This window comes from Perca flavescens, chromosome 24, assembly GCF_004354835.1.
Source record: "Perca flavescens isolate YP-PL-M2 chromosome 24, PFLA_1.0, whole genome shotgun sequence".
Lineage (NCBI taxonomy): Eukaryota > Metazoa > Chordata > Actinopteri > Perciformes > Percidae > Perca > Perca flavescens.
This window is the reverse complement of record NC_041354.1, coordinates 4,108,032-4,132,892: the sequence shown is the minus strand read 5'-3', so window position 1 is coordinate 4,132,892 and position 24,861 is coordinate 4,108,032. Positions and strand designations below refer to the sequence as shown.

Sequence of the window (24,861 nt, the reverse complement as noted above, 5' to 3'; positions counted from 1 at the left end):
CCGTCCATCCATCTGTCCGTGCGCCCTCAAAGGGACGTTTGTCCCCCCCCCACAAGGGTCATTCACACACACGCAGATAAAGATAGAAAGACGCACACCCTCTTCTGACTGGACAAACGGCCACGCGGTGACTCTGAGCGAGGCACTTCAGCACCACTTTAATCGCCTCGCACAGTGAAAGTAAAGGACTTAGTTTTTTTAATGGAAAGACGTGAGAAGTGAATGTAGAAACCCTTAGAGGACAAAGCAGACATGGAGCTAAGCTTCCGTTTTGTTGTTATTGTGCGCTTGATGACATTAAAGCGAGGAAGGAAGTAGGCCATAGACAGAAACAGAATGAGACAACATACAGGATTTGTTTTGCACTCAGATCAGTGACATTTATTTTAGTTGTTCTTTTAGAGTACAGTCAAGAAAATGCATTGTCGCTCTCCTTGTATCTCCAAAACATCAAACTTTTGTGTGTTTTAAGCTTTGTGGCAAAGCGTTTCTCCCAGAGAATCCAATGGGTGTTTAATAGTTTCATTACTTTAAAAAGTAGTTGCCTTTTTCTCAGCCCATAAAGGAGCCTTTTACGGGACACTTTAAGAACACTATCCTTCAATTTAAATCACCGAATTTGGTGATGCGTGGTTTTCACTGGACAGCAAGGGCATGTAATATATTGGATTGTTTTGCACGAGAGACCACTTTTCCTTGGCTCATATTGGTGTTCTGGAGTCCAAAACTGCTGTACAGACAGACGCAACGAAACGGCAATATAAATGACACCTTTCTCCACAAAGTTTAGAATGAAAAAAAAAACTGCTACACTAGGAATTCTTTCAAATACACAAGTGTGTTATGTAACATTATGAAACTGTTGCAAAACTTGACATTTACCTCGACATGGATGTCGTCATGCCTTATACACCGCTTGTTTACTTCATTCATAAAAAGCATTCATCATATCAACACTTTGGGAACGTCACATTTTTCCATGGCACAAGGTTAAAAGAATTGGATAGATGAAGCAGAACATGTCCAGTTACATAAACTGATAAGTCCCACCTCAGCTCTGCCAAAATACCTTATGAAACGGTACATGTGAGAGGAGCTGTATTTTCAGTAGGAGATGTGACAATGTGACATCATGCTGAGTGGAAATGAGCACGAGCAGAGATATATATATATATTTTTTAAATCTACCAGCTCTATCCCTGAGCTTCACTGACAAAAATGTCTTTAGGTGGTGAGGATTATGGATTAATCTATAATAACTAGTGAGGGGAAAAAGAAAGGAAGGGGGAAAAAAACCGTCTCCCGGGCCCCCGAGTCTACCACACCACCACGAGAAACACATGCCTCATCATCTAATGTTCCCGCTAATATTCCCAAATTATATCGTTTAGACCTGTATCAGCGCCAGAGAATTAATCATCGTTTCTCTGACACTGCCCGTCCCCAGAGTTCATTAAATAAACTATATCTCCCCCCCTCTAATTTCTACAAGTTCTGGAGATATCTTTTTTTTTTTTCTTTCTTTCTTTTTTTGGTCCCTTCACCCCTTCACCCCACCCCTCCATTCCTTGATAATCTGTTTATCCATAAGTGTCACATTACATTTGCAAAGCAGCTGGGGGGACCACTGCCATCTTGTATGGAGGGGCTTGAGTGTGATTACCCGGCCTCATATTTGGCGTACACTCAGACTTGTCAAATCCTTTGATCTGAACTGTCTCCATAATCACTTCAAAAAGTCTTCCAGAGAGCGTGAGGGCTTTACAAATGGGCTTCCCACTATCACAGAGCTACTCTCTCTCTCTCTCTCTCTCTCTCTCTCTCTCTCTCTCTCTCTCTCTCTCTCTCTCTCTCTCTCTCTCTCTCTCTGAGTGTTTTCTGTCTCGATATCGATAGTCTCTACTTTTGTTCATGTCTCTGTCCATGTCTTTTCCTGTGCTCATGTTCTTCACTTTTCAGTGTGTGTGTGGTTGTTTTTTTTATATATATATATATATATATATATATATATATATATATATATATATATATATATATATATGGCTGAACGATTAATCGTTTTGAAATTGTAATTTGAAAGAATGCGATTAGTTAATCGTGAAGGCCGCAATTAATAAGTGTGCAATATTCAGGTGAATGTTTGGTGTTTTGGTTTAACATTATTTATTTCTCTTTTTATTATTATATTTCCTGTTTTTTTTAATAAGATAAATGCTGGAATAATATTAGATATCACTTGGAACGCCGGCAATATCACGCTGGAAATTCATATCTGTTCCTCGCATGAAGATATAGAGCAGTTTTGATGGTGTCTCATGTTATAATGTTCCATGACATGTTTTATTTGTTACACAGACAATGCTGAACTTTAGCTAAATTTTAGAAAAAAAAAGTTTTAAAAATCACAAATCGAATCGTAATCGCAATACTAATATTTAATCATAAGTTTATGAACCCATGCTAAAGTTGACTAAAAAGAGGAATACAAAAATCATCTTTTGGAAATTGATCTTAATGCCTTAATTAGAAGAATTAGGAAAAATCCAACCTTTAAGGACACCAATTTTCTTTGTGAATGAATAATGTATCGTAAATAAATAAATGTTAACCTAACCCTAACCCCCTTCCATAAAATACAGGGGGCATAAGTATACACACCCCTATGTTAAATTTCCATAGAGGCAGGCAGATTTTTATTTTTAAAGGCCAGATATTTCATGGATCCAGGATACTATGCATCCTGATAAAGTTCCCTTGGCCTTTGGAATTAAAATAGCCCCCCCATCATCACATACCTTTCACCATACCTAGAGACTGGCATGGGGTACTTTCCATAAAATCGTCTCTCAATGCAAATCAAACCAGCTATTAGGCTAACTGCAATAAAACCATGCCATGAAATACATTTTGCTTAGGATACTCTTGTACTCTTCAGTAAAATTTTAAAGACAGAACATGTACTTGGATTTTTTTACACTGGTGTTATGACTTGTACTTTCCTAAAGGATTTAAGAACTGTTCGCGGGACAGTGTGTGGGCGTGTACAGTGTGTGATTGATTGACACCTCTGTTATCCCAATAAGTGCATGGAGCCAGGTGACGTCACATAATCCCACTTTCAACCTGAGCAGAGGTCGTAATAATCAGCCAGAAGTGAAAACACCTCAGGGCCTTTAAATTACATCTTTCTATCACTCTTTCTCCTGCGTCCATCATTTCAATTCAAGTAAGATTTATCAGCAGAACTATTAGGATGCTTCCAGTGCAGAGTGGAGTCTGTTTAGCAGTATGCATACATTACTGTTTGTACGGTTTATAATGCATGGTAAAGGCCTCTGCCTTGCTCTTTCTCTCCCTCTCTTAGGGATGGTTCTAGGTCTGGCCCTGTGGTTTGTGTGATGGAGTTCATTATCTCAATAGCTGCACGTCTCTGACTGTGTGTGTGTGTGTGTGTGTGTGTGTGTGTGTGTGTGTGTGTGTGTGTGTGTGTGTGTGTGTGTGTGTGTGTGTGTGTGTGTTTACAATTGGGTCCAGTAAAACGGACAATGGTGGCCTTTCGGCATATTTTCAATATCCTGCCCTTGTTGTCTCTCCCTCTCTCTCATACCTGAAGCCCTCCCTCTCCATGTAGTGGATGGATGGATGGATGGATGGATGGAAATGGCAACGGTGGTAGCAGGGAGGTGAGGGGGTGTAAAAGAAGCGCCCCTCTCGTTCGCTCTCTCTCTCTCTCTCTCTCTCTCTCTCTCTCTCTCTCTCTCTCTCTCTCTGCGTTATGCGCTTCAACAATAGCATTTGCATATTTTTATACTCTCTCTCTGTCTTTCTGTGTGTCTCTCTCAAAGAAAACAGCCTGAAGCGTGAATTCTCCAGCAGCGGGCGTGCAGAGGAAAACGGAAGCTGGGGAGACAGCGTGTCCGCTTTTGCTGGGGGAGAGAGACCGTACGCGCACACACACACGCGAGCGCACACACACACGCACACGCACACACTAAGGCCCTTACCTCCAGAGGTTGTGGATCAGGGGGAACAAGGAGGGGAGTCATAAGAGGACAAACACAAGGGGTGTGTGTGTGTGTGTGTGTGTGTGTGTGTGTGTGTGTGTGTGTGTGTGTGTGTGCATGCGTGTGCGCGTGTGTGTGTTTTGCCAGGGGACTCTCCTAAAAGAGGAAGAGACAGAGAAAAACATTAGAATCAGATGAGGCCACTCTTAAATATTACACTATGACAATGCAAATCCGGTGGAGGAGAACAAGTACAAGTCTGTACTTAAGTAGGCTACAACTTTGAGGTACTTGTACTTCACTTAAGTATTTCCATTTGATGCAACTTTATATATCCACTCGACTACATTTCCGGGAGAAATATTGTACTTTATAACTCCACTACATGTATTTGATAATTACAGATTACACCACCCTACAGTATATAAAATAGCTCCACCTTGACCAACTACAACAGGAAAATGCTACTTACAAAGTGACGGAGCAGTAATAAGAATCAGATAAAATAACACTCACAGGGGCTGTTTGTTGGCGTCAAGTACTTGTACTTTTGGTGCCTGTTACTTCAGTACTAAAGTAACACTTTGAATGCAGGATAGTGTGGTATTAGTACATTTACTCAAGTACAGGCTCTGAATACTTCTTCCACCGCTGGTTACTTAAAATTTCTACTACACTACACTTCAGAAGAAAATAATGTTTTTTTTGACTTTCCATTGGCCATATATAGTTCCTTTGCAGATTAAGATTGTGCATACAAAACATAAAGTGATGCATTATTATAGATGCATCTACTTGTACCACTAGCACTGTTCCATGGACCTGTTTCACAGCAGATATGTTGACTTGTCATAGTAGGAAAAGCACAGCTGAAATTGATGACCTTATCGATGGCTCCGTTCCATCGAGTGTCCCAGTAAGATATTTCAGTGAGTCAGCATGCACAATACCAGGGTCTCTCCTAAGTGGAATTCAGCCATCATTAATGGGTCTGAATACACCTGTGCTTTTCCTACTATGACATGTCAACATGTCTGCCAAAAAGATCTATCTTAATCAAGCCGATTGCAAACCCCTGTGTGTGGTTTTGTGTTAGTGTCTGCTCTGTGCTAGTGTGCGATGAAGATTTCCTTGATAGAAATGTTGCTCCGTGGAATTTAATTCACCGGGTGCTATCAGTGCAGTATGTAGATGTTTTTCTTCTAACTATCCATCTGTGCATACGACTAAACTCAGCTCTACCTTGACCACTTTGACCATGAATCAATACAGTAGTCTAATAATATATTTTAATCTCTGTCCGGTGGAAGCCATGTATCTCCGCTGTTGGTGATTTTGAGTTGTTTTTAGATACACCGAAGGAGTACAACTCTATGACATTTTAAGATAAATTGATTTTTTTTTTTTAAATCTGTTGGATTAAATCACAAAGCTGAGAACAGGGCTGCGTTTCTTAGCTCAAGAAAAGTTTTCATTTTGGAGATGTAGTAATATACAACATATGATAATATTGCTCTGAAAGAGGCCATTCCTTATGAGAAAATGTACTTTATTACTTCATTATCTGTTGATAATACTTCTCTACCTTTATCAAAGTAAAATTTTGAATGCAGGAATGCAGGACTTTGATTTGTAAATCTTTTTTACACTGTTATAACTTTTACTAAAGTGAAAGTTGTTAATATCTCCACAAAAACTTGAAAACATTCCCCAAAAGAACTGGTCCTCCTCACGTCACTTTTGAGACCGGAAGGGACATTTTCACAGATTTTCAGTTTGCTGCCCTTTGATTTTTTTTTTTTATAAGGACTCTGTTCATTGTGATATTTTCTTTCTATTTATCTATTAATGGATAAGGTACCAGCAGGTTTTGTAAATATGCCTGAATGTGAATGCTCTATATAATTTTTTGCATTAATTATACAGAAATCAACATCCATCTACTGTACTATAGATTGCTCTGGTATTATATATATATATATATATATATATATATATATATATATATATATATATATATATATATATATATATATATATATATAGTATTATGGTTACTATAGAAAGGTTGCATTGAAGTTTAAGCTCTGTCTATAGTAATATGTGAATGAATGTTATGTATTCATGCCTGATTTTATGTGGAAGTTGTTGATTGGTACACCTCCTCACCTCCTACTTGGCTTCTCAGGATGGAACACCATTTGCCTGAAGATGGTCTAGTATCGAAATGTTGCATACTATTAAACTTGATACATCTTCTCAAGTTAGACAGTGTGCTGGAGTTTCTTTGCCACTTTGACCTGCTTGTCCCCCTCCGACGCACCTGTCTCACGATGTAGATGTGTGACGTATTTTTCTTTACCTATTTGCTGTTCTAAACATTTGTCTGTCTGGGAGCATGCTGTGTTTTCACTTTGTTTGTAGTAATCGGAAGAAGAAGAAGAAGAACAGCAGCGTAGTTGGCGTACGCAGCGACGGCCCTGCTAAGTGACAACAAACGCAGCTAAGAGACTCGTATGTCAACAACAGAAAATGTATGTAAAATGAAAAAACAGTTCCGCCTACACGGTTTGATTGACAGGTGATTTCTGGAAAGTGCAGTAAGACAGCAGTGAGCTGCAAGAGGTGGTGACAAAATGAATTCCTTGTTTTCATCAAAGCTGATTTGTTTTATTAAAAATAATAACTAGACATAAGACTAATTGGCTATAAAGGTGTGAATCAGCTTTTGGATAAAGTGGTAACACTTTATAATAATGGTACATGAATTATCATGAATTCATGCATGAAAAAGTATGAATTCAATCATGTAGCACTTCATGAACTATCAGTAATGTACAAGGATTAATAGTATCTCATGCATGACTTAAGGAACAATACGTTAATTAACGCATCAGTTAAGGTTTTTCAATCATCATGATTTCTGATTTATTCAAAAAGCTGACCAGTCACAGCAGTATACCTTTATTTTGAAGAATTGTAGTGTTGTAATCAAGGTTAACTAAACATTACTTCTTCATTACTTCATCATGTTTGTGGCCCATAGTTCATGAAGTACTACATGAATTAATTCATGCTTTTTCATGCAAGAAGTCATGCATGAATTCATGATAATTCATGTACTATTATTGTAAAGTGTTACTGATAAGGATCAAGATTATAATTGGTGCTGTAAGTGACCCCAACCGAGTAAAAACTCCAACCTGAGCGTTGTAAGAAATACACCATGCCTTCCACAGTAGCAGGAGCTGCTGCCTAACCTTGAGATCAGTGATTTCCTCAAATATTTTGTGTATGAACAGACATTTAAACACCAGAATATGGATCACAGCTCTGACAGACTCCTGTGGGAGACATAGAGTCAGATTACTGGGAGAACAGAGCAGCGTTACGTAACAGTGTCATTCAGAGTGTTAGCTGCAGGTTTGGTAAATGTAGGCTAAACAGAGTTCCTGTGGCAGATACTGACGACGTATTGAGACGTGTGTGAGTCACTGTTGGGAGGATTTGTGCTTGTGGACTGCTAATCCGAAATGTCTACGACAAACGCAGCCGCGCACACCGGGGAGGACTGAATGTAAAAACACACACCAACCACAAGCGTAAACCGCTGAGAGTCGGCCATGCTTTGCTAAGCTTTTGTTTCACACCTCCTATACGAAGGTTACAGTCTGAGAATAAGACGCACAGCAGAGGAGAGAACAGCATGCTGCATGTCATTTCATTTTACATGACACCCTGCATTATCTCAAGTTCAGTCATACAAAAGAGGCGTCCCTGTGGAAGACCTTGACTTGGAGGTTGTGAGAACATAATACAAGCTTTCAGTCTGTTCGCCTCTTTTGACAATGTTGACATCCACACGAGCAGCCAAACAGTTTGAGGTGAAATATAGATTAACGCCAGCATGTGCGTTGCCATATGTTGCTTTGAAAAGTCACAAAAATGTGTTTTGTCCCAAATTGACAACATGCGACTCTCTCTTTAAAAAGAAACTCTATCGAGACAGAATAACCTGTTTTAATCCTCGGGACATATTTAATGTGATTCCACTCTGAAACCAAAACGCTGAGAACAAATCCTGGTTTTGAAGAAAATGCTCGCCAAAAACGGGCAACAAATGGAGAAGCGCACACACTGAAACGCTACACATGTTCACAACACAGTCGGCATCGCTGACAAACTGACAGTGCACGACCGAAAAGCCAAAAGCTGAGAGGCATATTTGACTTGACAGTCCATGCTGAGGCAATTTCCCAACATGGTTGAATAACAAAGTTCTATTGTGCTGTATTCTGTGCCGCATGGTTTAATTCTCTTCTAACAACCATTTACACAAGCATAAAGATTCCCCTTCAAAGTAAAACAAAAAAAAACTTGGGCTCTAAAACGAAAACAGAGGAAAGAGCGCGGAGTACCCCCCCCCTTCCAGTCTTGTGACATCCACAGTTTCCTAGCCTGGTTTGCAGTCTGCACCGAGGCCTGCTGGTGAGTAATGTGTGGTGGGTGTGAGCTCAGAGGGGTCGGCGGCCAGCATGCAATCCCCTCAAAGCCGCTTTTGTGAGGCTGCTGGCTTGAATGCTCACGCCAGGCCTGGACGAAGGAGGAGATAGGAGGGGAGGGGGAGGGGGAGGGGGAGGGGGGGGAAGGGGGCGAGCAGCAGCTCTGTGAAGCAGGGAAGAAAGAGTGTGCCTGTAAGTGTGGCCAATCATACTGCTGTAGAGGCTTTTGCAGTTGTCGCACATCCAGAAATCACGTCTGGTGTCTCTACTCGAGACTGTAGAGTTGAGTGAAAAGGTCACGAAGAAATGTTTGACTTGTCAACTTCTGTGAGCGAAAAGGAGTTGCACCAGCACTTAGTATAGTTTAAAAGAATTGTAATTATTTCACAAGTTATCAAGAAAGTTGGAGATTTTTCAGAAGATATCTCCTGAAGGTTGAGATAAGTTGACACTGAGCAACAAACGCCTAATAGCTTTGTAGCTAACCAGGCTAATCAACCAAAGCAATGTTAGTTATACCATTTTAATTTCACCCATAAAATAATAAACTCTTATTTGCATAGCACAGCGCTGCACTTTCAACACTAAAAACATTAAAATAACAGAAATGATTGGGATAATGCAACTACAAAAATAGGTTTGATTTAAAAAGATGAGCCAAAATAAAATCAAGAGTGAAATAGGGCTCAAAAATAACTCCTAATTCAGAAATAATTTATAAAGCTTTTCCAAAATTTGTGCATTTGCTGTTATTGCCCCCGATCTCCTGTAGTCTTAAGTCTGAAAAATGGCACCTTCTAGTAAAGTTTTGTTGCAGAATCCGGGTATGTATGCTGGAGTCAGAACATGGAGTTCTTTTAAAAGTAAACCTTAAAAACGTGGTCTGAAAACCTAATTGTGTGTCTCTGTTACGTTAAGTATTCCTCTCAAAATAAGCAAGTATTATTTATGAAGAATTTAACACAAAGCAGCTCATATCATTGACTGCGTTCTGGTCACATAAACACACAACCCAAACAAGTCATCAGATTTTCCTTCAAACACCGCTATATCCTTATTGGTGCACAGAAATATGTGACATCACTTTGTCCCAAACAGAGTCCCGCCCACTTCAAACTTAAATAAACGCAAGTGTTCCGAGTTCAGCAGATAATTGGTGTGTTCACGTAGGATTGAATTGTTCGTTGTAAGAAGCTGGTTGACCAAATAGGTTTTCAGGGACACAAGTCTGGACCACAAATGTATCCTAGAGCCAGAGCATTACAAAATCAACTGGAAGCAAATACCAAGATGTAGTTAGATGGGTTTGAAACCAACTAGTGAGGGTTATTTAGCTTGAAAAGCAAGTTCTATCAGATTAAAACAATATCAAAAATTGACCCACGGTCATTGAATCTTACTGAAGGAGCTAAAGCCCATCATGGAGGAGCATGGTGGGCTATTCATAACCATCTGCCCTGCTTAATACCTCCAACATGGCCGACAGAGAGTGAATAACATCACCTAAATGCTCTCTATTGCAGTTGATATAGCTGCATGTGTGTAGCTTCGTGTGTGTGTGTGTGTGTGTGTGTGTGAGTGAGTGAGAGAGAGAGCTGTAAGCCCAGGGAGGGGAGGAGGGGGAGTCATTTGGAAGAAGATGCATGTAAACCCATTTCCAAACAAATGGGCCTGACTGCACGGCAACAGGGAGAGGTGCCATAAGCGTCCGCCGTGCATAATGCCCGCATGAATCAAGACTTCCCGGCTGCCGAACGTGACCACACAAGCTTGCGTATGAATAGCACATGTCACCCGCGGCCGCATATCATCAAGCACAGTCGCGTACCCCAACAGCAAGCCCCCATTCCGAACGTTGAGAGCCACTGATCATTGTTATAGACGCCTTGAAGCTGCAGCTAGCTAGCCACTCTCAGCCAGTCCTACATGTTTACTCTGTGTGTGTAATGGAGAAGCAGTACAATATAATACATGCAAAGCCTCCATTGACTTATACAGGGGTCTCAAAGTATGGCCTGGGGACACACAGGGGCCCTGTGGACGCTTATAAAGGGCCGTGCATTGGCATGTTTTAGCTCCTTTATACACATCATGTATGCTTTTAGATGTTTACTGACTATTTTCCAAGGCGTGCTGCACAGTTTGAGTTTTGGATTTATTTTTCAAACTCTTTCAAGCAGCCATTGGTTTCCATTCATTTTGAAACGATGTGAAAGTCAATTAGCACACTTTTAAACTCAAAATCAACGCTGTGTTTGAGCATTCTGGATGCATTTCCCCGACTGTTCCAGGCAGCCATTGGTTTCCATTCATTTCTATGCAGTGTGAAAATAGATTAGCAGACACTTAAACCTTGCTTTAGTTTGTTATTCATCACAGTTAACATTTAGTCTGCATCTGTTTTTCGTCAGCGTTGCAGACTTAAAAGTTTTACTTCAATACATTTATGTAACCGTCAAAATTGAATGCAGTCAGGCACATTTTAGGAATCCACTTATAGGTTGGGAAATCAATTAAAACCAATGGCTGCCTGGGACAGTTGAAAAAAAAATATAAAAATTTGTAAAACTCTGCAGCATGCTTTTTTAAAAATACAAAAAAGTATACTGGATTTGCAGAAAATATACAACGTAGCATTTCATATCATACAGAAATGACTGGAAGCCAATGGATGACTGGAATAACTAACACATTCAGGACTCTATGATCTTTTAATGGTATTACAACAATGTAGTACATAGAAGCAGTTATCTTGCGTTTGCACAATAACACTGTTATTGTGTTGTTACTTTACTTTCCCCTCCATCCCATTAGAGCTGTAGATTTTCTGCTCATTTGGTAAGCATCATGGATCATCAGACGGTATGTGATAGCGAACGGTTTGTCTGTCTCTGCGTATGCATCACACCTGCACCTTGACACATGTACTGTATATACTGTACAGACACATGCACACGGCTGGGTAAACTTGGCAGCTTTGTTTACAGAATTATGGATAGTGTACACACTCACACATAGATGCTATAGTAATCAAATGTGCAGCTTCCTGTGCTCTACAAGTGGAATATTCCTAAACAGAAACATAAAACACTTGTGCACACACTTAGTGCATGTATGGTACGCCATGCAGGCAGGCTGCCTTTACCTCGAGAGGCCTGGCTCAGAGTCAGGGCCCCGCCGGTGACTCCAGCTATGTTTCGTACCCTCTAGCAAACATGGCAGCAGTGCATGCATTTGTGTGTGTGTGTGTGTGTGTGTGTGTGTGTGTGTTTTTCGGGGTGGCAGGGTTGCCTCCGACGCGACGCAACAAGCCCATCATTTATCCCTGATTGGGACGAAGGCAGGAGCGTTGGATTTGCGATACAATGCGGCGCCCATAAAGACCGAGAGACGACATTTCTTCCCCATTTCCCTCATGAATATCAAAGCCGCCGCCACCACAACACAAGGAAAAATTACAGCCCTATTATTTTATTTGCATTACCTGTAATAGGCAGCATATTGGGTACTGTATTTATTGCCTTATCAGCACCGGCTTGGCTGTAAACATTTGCTGATTTATTAGCCATGCTGGCTTTGCCCAAACATCACACGTAATTACTTAGCAAATAGTGCAAGGGTGGTATCAGGAAGTGTTGTTTTTACTACTTTGCGGGGTTTGCGATGGATTGACCAGACTTAGTTCAGAGGGAACAGGCAGCTTTGGTGTTAGAGGTTGACGCGTGTATTACAGATGGGGGGTCTTAGAGGCTAGTTTTTCCTGCTGCTGGCTCGGACCCAGACATGCCTATAGCCTCGACAGGGAATCAGAGAATTGCTGTTATTTGTACAGCTCTATATCCAGACTCACTCCAGTCGGAGACGTGGTTAGGTTAGCGGGGTTTTTTTCTCTACCTGAGTACAAGCTTCCATCCAATTATGTTGTTTGTCTTCTCAAAGGCCTCAATACCTCCAGCTTTGCAACCCCCCATCCCCCCTCCCCTCCTCCCTGCTGTTCCACACACACTGTTCCACAAAGTTAGATAGAACTAGATCCATTAAGTTGGTGAAATGAGCAAAAAAAAAGCACAAGAGAGGGTTACCCTAGATGCGCCCGTTCTTCTGTTATCCAATTTTACTGGGATTTGGAGTGATTTGCGCCTGGCTCCCCAAGGGAAATAAATACTTTGATTAATGTAATCCTGGGCAGGGAGGTGCCACAAACCCCCCCCCTCTCTATCCTCAGGGAACGCCACTGTTTAACAAACAAAAACAAAAAGCAGGGACTATAGAGAGACATGCACAGTGGCTACAAACACGCTGCTGAAGCAACGCGACTTCCATAGATTTGATTTCCTGCGGATTTAGTTTATTTATTAATTACTCAGGCTAATAACACAATATCATTCTTGATTAGCATGTGTAATACACTCTAATAGAAGGGAAAAATACCAGCGTGTCCGTCTGCTGATTTGCATACACAATAAATCTGTGGTTTGTTTTGATGCTGCTGCTGGAGGTGGGGGTTTTCAGGTGTGTGTGTGTGTGTGGGATGTGGGATGTGGCCAGGACGATGAGGCAACCAGGGTGGAGGTACGGGGGTGGGGTGAACCTGAAGACAGACAGACAAAGCACACCCACCCTCCTCGCCCACACGCACACACACCTCTTTCCTCTCTCTCCTCCGTCACTCTGACTCAGAAAGCTGCACTTCATCTTATCTTTGCCGATCTGTCCCCCGTCACTCACCTCCTCACCAGCCGGCGTGTGTGTGTGTGTGTGTGTGTGTGTGTGTGTGTGTGTGTGTGTGTGTGTGTGTGTGTGTGTGTGTGTGTGTGTGTGTGTGCACGCGCCATACAAGCACCTGCATTGACATCTGCCATACAGATGAATCTTTTCCTCCCATACATCTTGTTTTCTTTTTTTTTCTCACGACAAACTAACCTCACTGCAACTTTTGACCTTTACTCTCAAATTAATTCACGCCTCAATTATATTTCTAAAATAACAACATAATTGGTTGGTTCTCGTTCTCTCTGCCCCACAAATAAAAACTTAATTAATTGTGTCTTATTGAAACCTTCTTCAATCCTATGCTGAAATGTTTAATTTTATTGTTAGAAAAACTGTTTCAATAATTGAATTCAATGCCAAAGCTCCCATAAACGAAAAATAAACATAAACACCACCCCCCTCCTCCCCCTGCACTTTAAACAGCATTTTCTAACACCACAGAACCCTGTTTTAGGCCAAATTATGACATTCGTATTGATTTCCAATCCCAAATCAATACCAGCTGTGCTGATACGTGTCTGAGCCATAACTCTTGGTGAAATGAGCACAGAGCACCACTGGAGAGTCTGTGACAACACTAAACATATAATCTTTACCTGCATGTCAGCCCATTTACAAGCTGTATGCCCACAGCGCTGCACGGCTCATGCAGGGCAATTACTAACCCCACGTAGTGGAATAAGAGGTGTATATAACACTATATTGGCCTTTATTAATAGAATATTAATAAAGTGTCTCGTCTGAATGGGTTAAGGAAAAAATCTCATTCATGTCTGAAATTGAAGGCATGTTTAATGCTTACACTGATATTCAGTGTAGCCCATTTAATTAACGGTATGGTAGCTACATTATCATTTAAGTGCTCCAAGTTGAATTTGGCTTTAAATCAACGTTTGGCCTGACGTGAGACACACTCAACGTATGTCGTTTCGGATTAGTGGCTGGACCAAGGGGAAGAAAATAAATTACGTAGCCCATAGGCAACTTAAATAGGCCATAATTAAAATGGCAGGAATTTCATCAATTTAATCTGAATATTGTAACCAGGGCAAGTGGAAGCTACAGGCACCCGCGCTGGGTTTACCCACCTATTGAGGCTCACATAAATCTGCATGTCAGGTGTCATAAATGAATGGCGGCTGCAGAATCAAAGTGATGACACTCTGAGGATGTTTCATGAGGGAGAGAGTAGATGAATGTTGTGGGTGAACTGACTTTTGTTCATACTGGTGTTTTTGTCTTGTGGTCATTGTCAAGTGGACGTGATTTTGATCTTATTTAACATGTTTTGTTTTATAAATCATCTTTAAAACACCTTTTAAATTCAGATGTGTGCTCCATTTGGCATGCTGCTTCTGATGGGGGGGTGGAGGGGGAAGTTCATGAAAGCATCTTGATGAATTAGACAATCTGTTCCTGGAGGAATAAATAAATGGCCTCCTGCTACCAATAACCATCATTGTACGGCATGACAGAATGGGTGCATAATGCAGAGCAATAACGCACAGTTGCTGCTTTGATGCTTTGTTGCTGCTGCTGGTGTTAGTGGTGCTGCTACTGATGACGATGATGAAGAAGAACGCTGGATGGTGCAAACACTAAATGGCCGGCCAAGCATGTGGAGAAATTGCAATGCGCTAATTTTCCGGGATGATTCATGAGTCCTGCACAGCTCTCTTTTGCTAATAATTCTTGAAGTTGCCGGTTAGTCATACGTTTCCACACAGACCTGCTAGCTCAGACTTATGGATTATAGGCTACTGCAGATGGCGACTGGCTTAATACAGCGTGCAGGGGCCTATCTAATCCCAGACTATTTGCATATCAACTAGGGGCTGTCATTGATAGGCTGCTTGTCACAGGCTTGTACTGATCAATACAAGCATGTTTCTTCATTCACTCATGATGCTTATGGTGTAGAAATATGTGCAAAATAATAATTAATGTGGGGTCTGGCTTGCAATGAAATTGGGTGGGATATCTTTAAAAAATGAGATAATTAAATTTAGGTGATTTAATTGCCTCTGGGATTGAGGGATGAACCAGAATATAGTCTGAGCCCTCGTTGTGTCTGGTGTGTTTGGCCTGAATTAGCAAGATGCAACATTTCTTAAACTCTGTGTGTGTGTGTGTGTGTGTGTGTGTGTGTGTGTGTGTGTGTGTGTGTGTGTGTGTGTGTGTTGTTGTTTTGTTTCTCTACAGTGACCCGTTCAGTCATTTTCCTCCTTCAGCCCAGTGATATCTTAATTGCCAATCGTGTCATCCAGCCATCAATTCATGTCTGTTCTTGAAACGGTGGCCATAAAATTATAAGGAGGCTCCTTATACACGGCAAAAAAAAAAATACAGATCTCCATTTCAAGGGGTTTGATTAAGTAGTTCGGTCTTAAAATGTCACTTTTATTTTGAAAAAATAAATAAAACGTGCACATAAAGCAGCTTGGTTAAAAAACATATTTGAATTAAGAGATTTGACTTGAAAGTAAAATGACCTTAAAACGTTATTTAATGAAGATGCGCGTGGAATCAGCTCACCCCATGTCAATAATAATAATAATTCTATGAATATTCTAAAAACAAGAAAATTATTCAAAAATGTGACATAAAATTGACTTCTTTTTTTTTTTTTGCAGTGTAAGCTATACATATTTGCATCATGAGTGAGCGCGACACCTGGCGGCAGTTATGATTTCTTTTTTTATTTCTGATCAAGCCAACAATGACTCCTAAAATCTATTTCCCCTCCGCCCTGACTCCAGCACCATGCAAGGAGACACACGTTGGATTACAATCCAAAAGAAGAAATTAGTCTTTTCTCGTGACTCAGATCACGGTGATTAAAAATCATAATAAACTGCAAGTAAGTGGGAAAGTAGCGCGTTACATTACGTTTCCGTTACGCACCAAAAAAATTAGTTTTGGGTCAGTTTTTTAAAACATCGCGATAACTTGGTTTGCCTTTTAAAAACCCAAGTCATCAACATCAAGTCATGATTTGTCAAACTAAAGCTATTTACTCTGTTAAAATGAGATGTGGTTATTTCCCAAGACCAAATTGTGATGAAAACGGACATACCGTAATCCTAGTTTGTTCATAATTAAACCTAAAATTACAACAACAACAAAAAGGCAATACAACCAGAATAAGTAATTATTGTTATTGGAGTTTTTTTGGGAGGGGGGTGGTGTTGCAGATGGAGTAATGTCGTTACAGTAACGCGTTACCGCCCGGCACCAATGCTGCTGCTGGCCCGGGACACCGAGCCTCTTTTCATCTAGACTCCAGTGCACAAACATACAGCTTAATGCGACTAGTGTTCCCCCCTTTTATTGGGCTCACCATGGCTACCAAGTGCTGGGCTCAGAAATGCACTCCCCATCAATGAGGGGAAAAGGAGTTAACCCGTGAGAAGAGAAAAAAAAATAACCCCTTAGCAAACCAAACGACTTCTTCATCCACAAATTCGGGTTCATGTGTGATAGATCATGTGTGATGGACTTTTTTTTGTTGTAAATGTAGCCGAAAGTTGTGACAGACACTAAAATGATTAGTGTCTGTCATTAAATAATTGCCTGGGACCAGATGTCTTTTACAACTGCGCTTCTTTTAAAAATCTGTCGTTTTTAGTTTTCTTGACATTTCCTCGCTCCTTGAACAGCTCCAAAACAACAACCAAAATAAAGAACAAACCAGCATCAGCCTCCATTAACATCGCAGGCTGTTTATGAGCTGTGCCTGCCTGGATGGGTGCAGGTTAGGAGCGAGCTATGGTCGACTGCTGCATATAAACTTTAAACAAACTTTTGCAGCGGCGAGATCGATTTATATTAAACGATTTCATATTGCACTTGCCTACGCGGTCCCTCTGGAGGATTCAACCGAGGGATCTCTGTCTTTCACTCTCTCTCTCTCTCTCTCTCTCTCTCTCTCTCTCTCTCTCTCTCTCTCTCTCTCTCTCTCTCTCTCTCTCTGCCTGCTTAAAATGTGATTGATTGCACTTTTCTCTGGTGGACATTCACTACAAAACAGCCCAGCTTATCCATCTGCCCGCTATTTATATAAAAAGCAAAAAAAAAAAAAAAAAAAAAAGGCTGGGGCGCAAAAGCAAACTGCAGCGCGCGTATTGATTTTTACGCATGCAGGGTAAAAGGGGAAAATAATGACACGCATTTGCAATTCGGTTTTTAAATATAAGAGAATCTGACTGCACCTCGGCGCAGAAAGAAGGCTGAAATATCATTTAAAGTGGTCTTTAAGGAAGCAGCCACGGTGGAGGCAATGCGCGAGAAGGCGATAAACTCAACATTCCTCATGCGTAAAAAAGAAATCCGCATAGATAATTGTTGACTTACCTTGTGTCCAAGAAAAGGAGAAATAGCTTCACATTGTTCACACGGAGCCTGTAAATGGTTATCTCCCTTTCCTACGACTCGGTGCTCCCTAAGATTTTCTTTCCTCTGCCTCAACTGAGCAGGAGCACTCCTCTGCTCCCGCTATTATTTTCACTAAAATATATGAAAATTTATGCAAATGAAAATCAGCACTAACTGTTCGTCTCTTGTTATACTTGGGGATGATTTTTTCCTCTCCCCCCCTTTTTTTTTTTTTTTTTTTTTTTTTTTTGCATACAAAATAAATGAACTCCCCCAGCAGGGAACTTGGGGACCTTTTTATAATAAGCAAATAAATAATAAACACATCATATATCAGAGAGGAGTGTTTTTATCGCCGTGCGGTGATTTCGGGGAGCATTTCTAAAATGCCTTTTGACTCTTCTTCTTCTTCTTCTTTATATATTACATATTATTTTCATTTTGAGGGGTTATCTTGTGGAAGGAGCCCTCAATTCTCTGCACCTTGGTGTCACGTTTGTGCTGGCCGCCTGAGACGCCCTTTTCAAAGCGTGCAGTGTGGAAGGAACAGCAGTAATTTAGACAGATATCCTCACTGTATATTAATGAATAGAGGGCCCCACGGTTTTGGCCCCTAGCCTGCCTATTCAATGTAAACAAATCCACGAGGCTCCCTTGGTTTTGAGCCCAGTCCAAATTAAATCTACTGGGATGAGAAGAAGAGAGGGGGGGCACTGGCATGGAGTATACACAGCCTGTGCCCTTAAATCCCTTTTGCACTAAAATCGTTGCATCATCTTTGATTTGGGGAGCTGTGGGGTTACGTGTGACATGTAGCTCTAACCTTTCTACAAAATACAGTTAATACTGTAAGAGAATCACCTGCCACAGGCCTCGTTTCGGTCAGGTGGACTCAACAGGCTGCCGACACCCAACCAATGGGTGCAGTGGGAGCCTATTACCACCCATGGGTGCGTCCATAGGCGCAGAGATCCCACGCACTAACAAAGGCCCTATTCATTCCGCGGCCTGTGGTCATCTTGAGGGATGGTGCGCGTTTTAAGGGCTGCATCTCTCGATTTTTTTCTCTCCTTTTTTTTTTTTTTTAAGCCACCCTGCACGCACACATCCCCCAAGGACTGCTCAATTTGCCCTTGTTTTGGTTGCCACTTTCTCTTTCCCTGTGCTTCAGTGAGGTTGCCTGTGCTCGGCGTTTCCGCATGGAAGCCTTCCCGCAACCTTTGCGCGTTAACTCCTGAGGAGCCGAGGCGCATAGCTGCACTGGCTCGGGGGCTGCAGTGCCTTCAAATCATCACACTTCCTCTCTGTGTTGTGCTTTACATGTTTACGTGCTGCTTTGAAGTTTAGGGTGCAGCGTCATGGTTTTCTGAAAGACATTTCTTTTCTTTTTTTTACTTATATGCCCATAAACAATTGCTGGTACATAAACAAAAAGCTGGTACATTTCTCCAAATCGTTTTGAATTGCTAATCTTTATTAACACACCAGTGCACCTTATCTACATGTAACATAACACGATACGGCATGTACCATTTAGTCAAGTTATTTTTTCATTTTTATACTTTTCTATATTTTTCACGGGTGGCCCAGAGGGAATTAGACCCCTAACCGTGGCAGTAGGTACGCCTTATTCTATTACACAACCAGGTCAGGCTACCAGACAATTATAATTGTTACCAATAGATCTTATAGTGTCAAATGCGCGTGCAGGTTTTGCATACACTCGAGCCTTGCATTAGTCCAGGATGTGTGTTTGTAACTATAACAGAAGATAAAACTACTTAAATCCAGTTCTAGTTGGAGTTTATCCATATATTTTAATATCTAAATAGTATTAACAAGCGCTTATGTTAGAATGTATCCTCTCAAACAGGTGTGTCCTTCATATAAATATAGAAGAAATCATATATTGAAGCTGTTCTGGAAAAAAGAAAAGCCTCTCATGATGCTGGTTTGACTCCTGGTGATCACAACAAACTAGAGGTCACACTTTATCGCCCTTTTTGATTTACCCCTTCACCGCTGTTTGTGCACTAATGCCTCGCTACTATTTACTACCAACTTGTGTTCCCTGTTTTGTTTGGACTGCAATTAAAAATCAGCCAATTGGAACAGCCGGAAGGAGGGCTCGTGCGCCCGGAGCAAGGGCTGGCGAGACTTGCCAATCACACCCCGGGTAGCCAATCAACGGGGACGCACGGGGTAAACATCCGCGCGTCGTCGGGCTTGGAACGGGGGCGGGACTACACGGCCTGTCAGGGAGGGAGAAGAGAGAGAGAGAGATTTAGAGAGAGAGGAGGAGAGAGAGAACGAATGAGAGAAGAGGCTCGCAGGCAGCGCCGTACACTGTTATACTGGATTGTACTTCATCGGGAGTTTGCGGTTTGGCAGGTTTATATACATCAAAACAGAACAAAGAGAGAGGCTCTACAGTGCTATAAAAGAAGACAGAGAAAAGAATAAAGCGAGGGAGAAATCTCGGCGACTGAATTACAAAAGAACTAAGGACACTCTGCTAATGTTTTTCACATCCAAAGGGGACATTAACTGGGACTTTGTACATTGTGGAGAATTTGCAAGGCTTTTTGTTTTTTGCGTGCACCAAAAGTTTGTATGGGACACCGCTTTTTTCCTCTATATTTGAATTTTTAATGCTCACAATTTCATCCCAGTGCAAAACTTTCTAAACGGACTGCACATGGTTCCAAAGGGCTTTTGAAAACCTGGAATTGTATTCGCCGACTTCCATGCACAACTGTTTGAACTAGAATGTTGTAAATACATGCGGATTTTATTCAGTTTTCTGCCACCGGTTTTAAAGCTTTTTTTTGTTGCGTTTTTACGCGCGTCGATGGTATTGCCAAAAACCTACTCATACTTTTAAAGTTTGAATAATTCATGAGATAAAATTTGCCTGCTCGAAAGAAGTGACTGTAAAAAGGGAGGGGGGTTATCCACAAACATATTCATAAGGGTTGACGGAATGGCCACCGCGGCTTCCAATCCTTATCTGCCCAGCAATAGCATCTTATCGTCCGGCTCCCTCGTGCACTCTGACTCTGGAGGTGGTGGCATGCAGCCGGGCAGTGCTGCGGTTACCTCGGGGTCTGGGGTCTACAGGGGAGACCCCTCAGTCAAGATGGTACAGAGTGACTTTATGCAAGGCGCAATGGCAGCGAGCAACGGGGGACACATGCTGAGCCATGCCCACCAGTGGGTGACATCCCTCCCGCACGCCGCAGCGGCCGCAGCAGCAGCCGCGGTGGCTGCAGCGGAGGCCGGATCCCCCTGGTCGTCGAGTCCCGTCGGGATGACGGGCAGCCCTCAGCAGCAGGACGTGAAAAACCCCGGCAGAGACGATCTGCACACGGGCACCGCGCTGCACCACAGGCCCCCTCACTTAGCTCCCCATCAGACTCACGCCGGCGCTTGGGGGAGCACGACTGCGGCGCACATTAACTCCATATCCGGGGGACAGCAGCAGCAACAGTCGCTGCTCTACTCCCAGCCGGGGGGGTTCACTGTGAACGGGATGCTGAGTCCTGGGAGCCAGAGCCTGGTGCACCCGGGCTTGGTGAGGGGGGACACCCCGGATCTGGACCACGGCAGCCACCACCACCACCATCACCACCAGCATCAGCATCACCAGCACCACGGCGGCGTCAGCAGCCACGACCCGCACTCGGACGACGACACGCCGACCTCGGACGACCTGGAGCAGTTCGCCAAGCAGTTCAAGCAGCGGAGGATCAAACTGGGCTTTACGCAGGCGGACGTCGGCTTGGCTTTGGGCACCCTGTACGGTAACGTTTTCTCTCAGACGACCATTTGCAGATTCGAGGCTCTGCAGCTCAGCTTCAAGAACATGTGCAAGCTCAAGCCTTTGTTGAACAAGTGGCTCGAAGAGGCCGACTCGTCCACCGGCAGCCCCACCAGCATCGACAAGATCGCGGCGCAGGGGAGGAAGCGAAAGAAGCGCACATCCATCGAAGTGAGCGTCAAAGGGGCTTTGGAGAGCCACTTCCTAAAATGCCCCAAACCTTCGGCCCAGGAGATCACCAGCCTGGCGGACAACTTGCAGCTGGAGAAAGAGGTGGTTAGAGTGTGGTTTTGCAATAGGAGACAGAAGGAAAAACGGATGACGCCCCCAGGAGTGGCGCAGACGCCGGAGGATGTGTACTCTCAGGTCGGCAATGTGAGTGCAGAAACACCGCCCCCCTCCATGGACTGCAAAAGAATGTTCAGTGAAACATAGAACAGCACACGAGAATATTTTATATGAAATTAGACTGATTAAAAAAAAAAGCATACAGGCTATCGCCAAGATAGCCAATTTTTTTGATACTGTGATTGTGAGGGAATATGAATGAGACTGCAAATGTGTTATCTATTTTTCACCAGAGAAAAAAACAAACAGAAAGAGAGAGAGAGAGAAAAAACTTCCCCTTCTTCCTCCCAACCCCCTCAGAAAAAGAAATCGCACCGTTAACCTTCTTCCAGGCCCTGAAATGTCTTAACCTAAAAGGTTCCTTCTGCTTTTTTCTTTCAGGGGCATTTTTTAGTAGATTACTTAAAAGATGCAAGTGAAGCGAGCGACCAGAGGGTGACAACTACAAGTTCATTCCACCAGGTAATTTTGGCGCATTAAAAACAACCACCAAGAGGAAAACCAAGTATTGTTTTTATTCTTTTTTTTCCCCCCCTCCCCCTCTTCAAAAAATATTCCCCCCATCATTATCTTGTGTTTGATTGAAGAAAACAAAGGAGCAGGCATTTTGTATATTTAGAAATGGGACTGAACCGCCTTCCCTGCTCCCCCCATGCCTATAACAATGACAAGAGGGGAGAAACTGCAACAATATGAACAAGAGTGACATCCACGAAGCTTCCATCGTGATTTACAGCATTTTTGGGTTTTTTTGTCTGAGGGTGGACTGCATGGTTTCATTGACACAAACGGAGGATTAGGGTTTTGTTTTTTTTGGGGGGGGGGCATCTTGAGACCCAGAAAGAAAAAGACAACCAGGACCAGGACTGTCTCGTCTCCATGATCTCAAAGATCACCTTTTTTTTAATTATTATTTAACGGACTTTGACACCGTTAGTGGATCTTTCCTCTTCTTTTTTTTTGCCTCTCCAACAAATACAGCATAAGACATTTGAAAAGACTTCAGCTGCACTTATTTGAGAAAAAAAAATCTGTTGCCAAGTGTGACTGAGTGGGTGCTGTGGATATACTATTATTGCTGCCCTTTCTAAGCAGTATTCTTTGGTAGGTTTTAATAAGCAAAAACTCTGTAAAGCCGGCAATATAGAACACTAGATCAGATACTGATCGGAGTTATTTACTTTATATTTTTCATCAGAATGACTTGTTTTAATATTTTATTCGGAATACATATGAATTATTCCAAACGGTAATTTATTTCCCCCCCAACCCCTATACCCAGGAACTTGTGTAAGATGTTTTCCCTTTTCCTTGTTTTATCTTCATTTCTTTCTTATATTTCTGTTGTTGCCCTTATTTGTTTTTAATTTTGTATTATCGTTTCTAAAGGAGCACAAATCATCATAAGCTGACGTTGTTAGGTAATAAGGGTATATTTTGATGTGATCATTTGATTGTAATTTAATTTCAGTAGTGGTTCCGTACGAGCTGATTGAGACACAATAAATTTGTTAGAATGAAATGCAATCACCTTGTGTTTTGAGATTGAAATTCTTAAGGTCTATTGGGCTGTTAGTTCTTTTTTTATTCCTTTTTTGAAAGGGGAATTACTTTGTGTGCTATTTTCTGCATGCACAAGCTAATGAAGAAAATGGTGGACTATTTAGTCCCAGATGAAGCTGCGAGCTAATTATAACCTCCGTTAGAATAATAATGCAGAACAAAGACACTTTGTAGAGGGAAACATGAAAATACTCAACCTTTAATCATTTTTTTTTTTGTATTTACTAAAATATAAAAAATATACATATATAATTTGGCGTATTAATATAGCATTCACGGTATTAAGAGCCCATAGGTTATTGGCTCAGCTTAAATAAATGTTATCATCATCCCATAACTGTGTACTACCATTTCAATGGAGCATCGCGGTCAGTTGCAGGCCTGCACAATGGCTCCCTGTTTACATCTGCTGCCTTGAGGCCTTGGGCAAAAAGCATGAGCTTTAACCTCAGACTGCAGGCTGGAAAAACAGACACCAATGTATGTTGTTTTAACAAAAAAAAAAAGGAGTTCAAATCGAGAAATTCCTCGAGAAATTCAAAAACGGATGACGTCCATATTGTGGGAGTGAAAGTATAGAGTTCCTAATGTCCTGACTGCATGTTATGTAACATTTACGTTGCAGCTCATATAGTCCAGCCCCTGCATCCCATAATACTGATAAACATAATTAATAGCCTGATTCATGCGCTTGTCAGTGCAACAAAAAGCCAACTGTACGTACAGTATAATCTGCCAAATTGATTTACACTCATTGAAATAGCAAAATTGAATTTATAGCTGATTTATTTATTTATTTATTTATTTTTTTGCAAGCGTAAGAATGCAAATTTCACCACATCATGCATCCAGGTTGACGTAAGCTCCAGGACATCCAGGTGTGTTGTGCAGGTAGCTGACATGTTGTGTTAGGATGCGGGGCACTGGGTCACAGAGAGAGCGTATTGATTGGGTCTGTCTCCAGCACACTTTACTGAGCATCAAAGTGCTGTCTGACATGTCGGAGCGGTGCAGATTAATATCTGGATTGCTGACAGACTTAGTGCGGGGCTTTTTTTTGCGGGAAAAAAAAATAATATTCCTAAAGGGGCTGATAATGCGCATGTGTGACATTATTGTATTCGATATAATAACACTTTGGCTGTGTTATTTTCTTTTTTTAACAACAGGACTATTTTTCGTCACGGCTGCGAGAGGCAAAATGCGTTCCTGTCTTCCAAACTTTTTTTTTTTTTTTTTTTTTTTTTCTTTCTTGAGTTGTCTTGCTCGCCTATTCAGCAAAACTCACAAAACGTGTCTTCTCGCTGCAGGATTTGAATTTCGCGGATGATTTCCCATACTAGTTGCTTAGCAACTGAATTCAATGATATAGAGAAGTGGGCATCATTTTTCTTTGTCTCCATTAGCAGAAGTGGCAGCAGATACACGCTATATGTGCTCCAAACTTTATATTCTCAGACGCAGTGTATACAGTACA

At 41.8% G+C, this 24,861-nt stretch overlaps 1 protein-coding gene across 3 annotated transcripts in view; it reads left to right on the top strand.

Moving 5' to 3' along the window:
* The window catches only part of pou3f3b (POU class 3 homeobox 3b), a 168,275-nt gene extending 145,772 nt beyond the window's left edge, over positions 1-22,503 (top strand). Inside the window, exons 1-3 of one of the 3 annotated variants that reach the window (XM_028571867.1) lie at positions 20,637-21,848; positions 22,203-22,283; positions 22,409-22,503. In XM_028571867.1, the coding sequence (XP_028427668.1) occupies positions 20,637-21,848; positions 22,203-22,283; positions 22,409-22,483 (1,368 nt within the window). In that variant the 3' untranslated portion in view covers positions 22,484-22,503. Of the gene's footprint in view, positions 1-20,636; positions 21,849-22,202; positions 22,284-22,408 lie in introns of those variants that run through there. The other 2 variants (XR_003691783.1, XR_003691780.1) reach the window with 2 other exon arrangements.
* Positions 22,504-24,861: the final 2,358 nt, after the last annotated feature.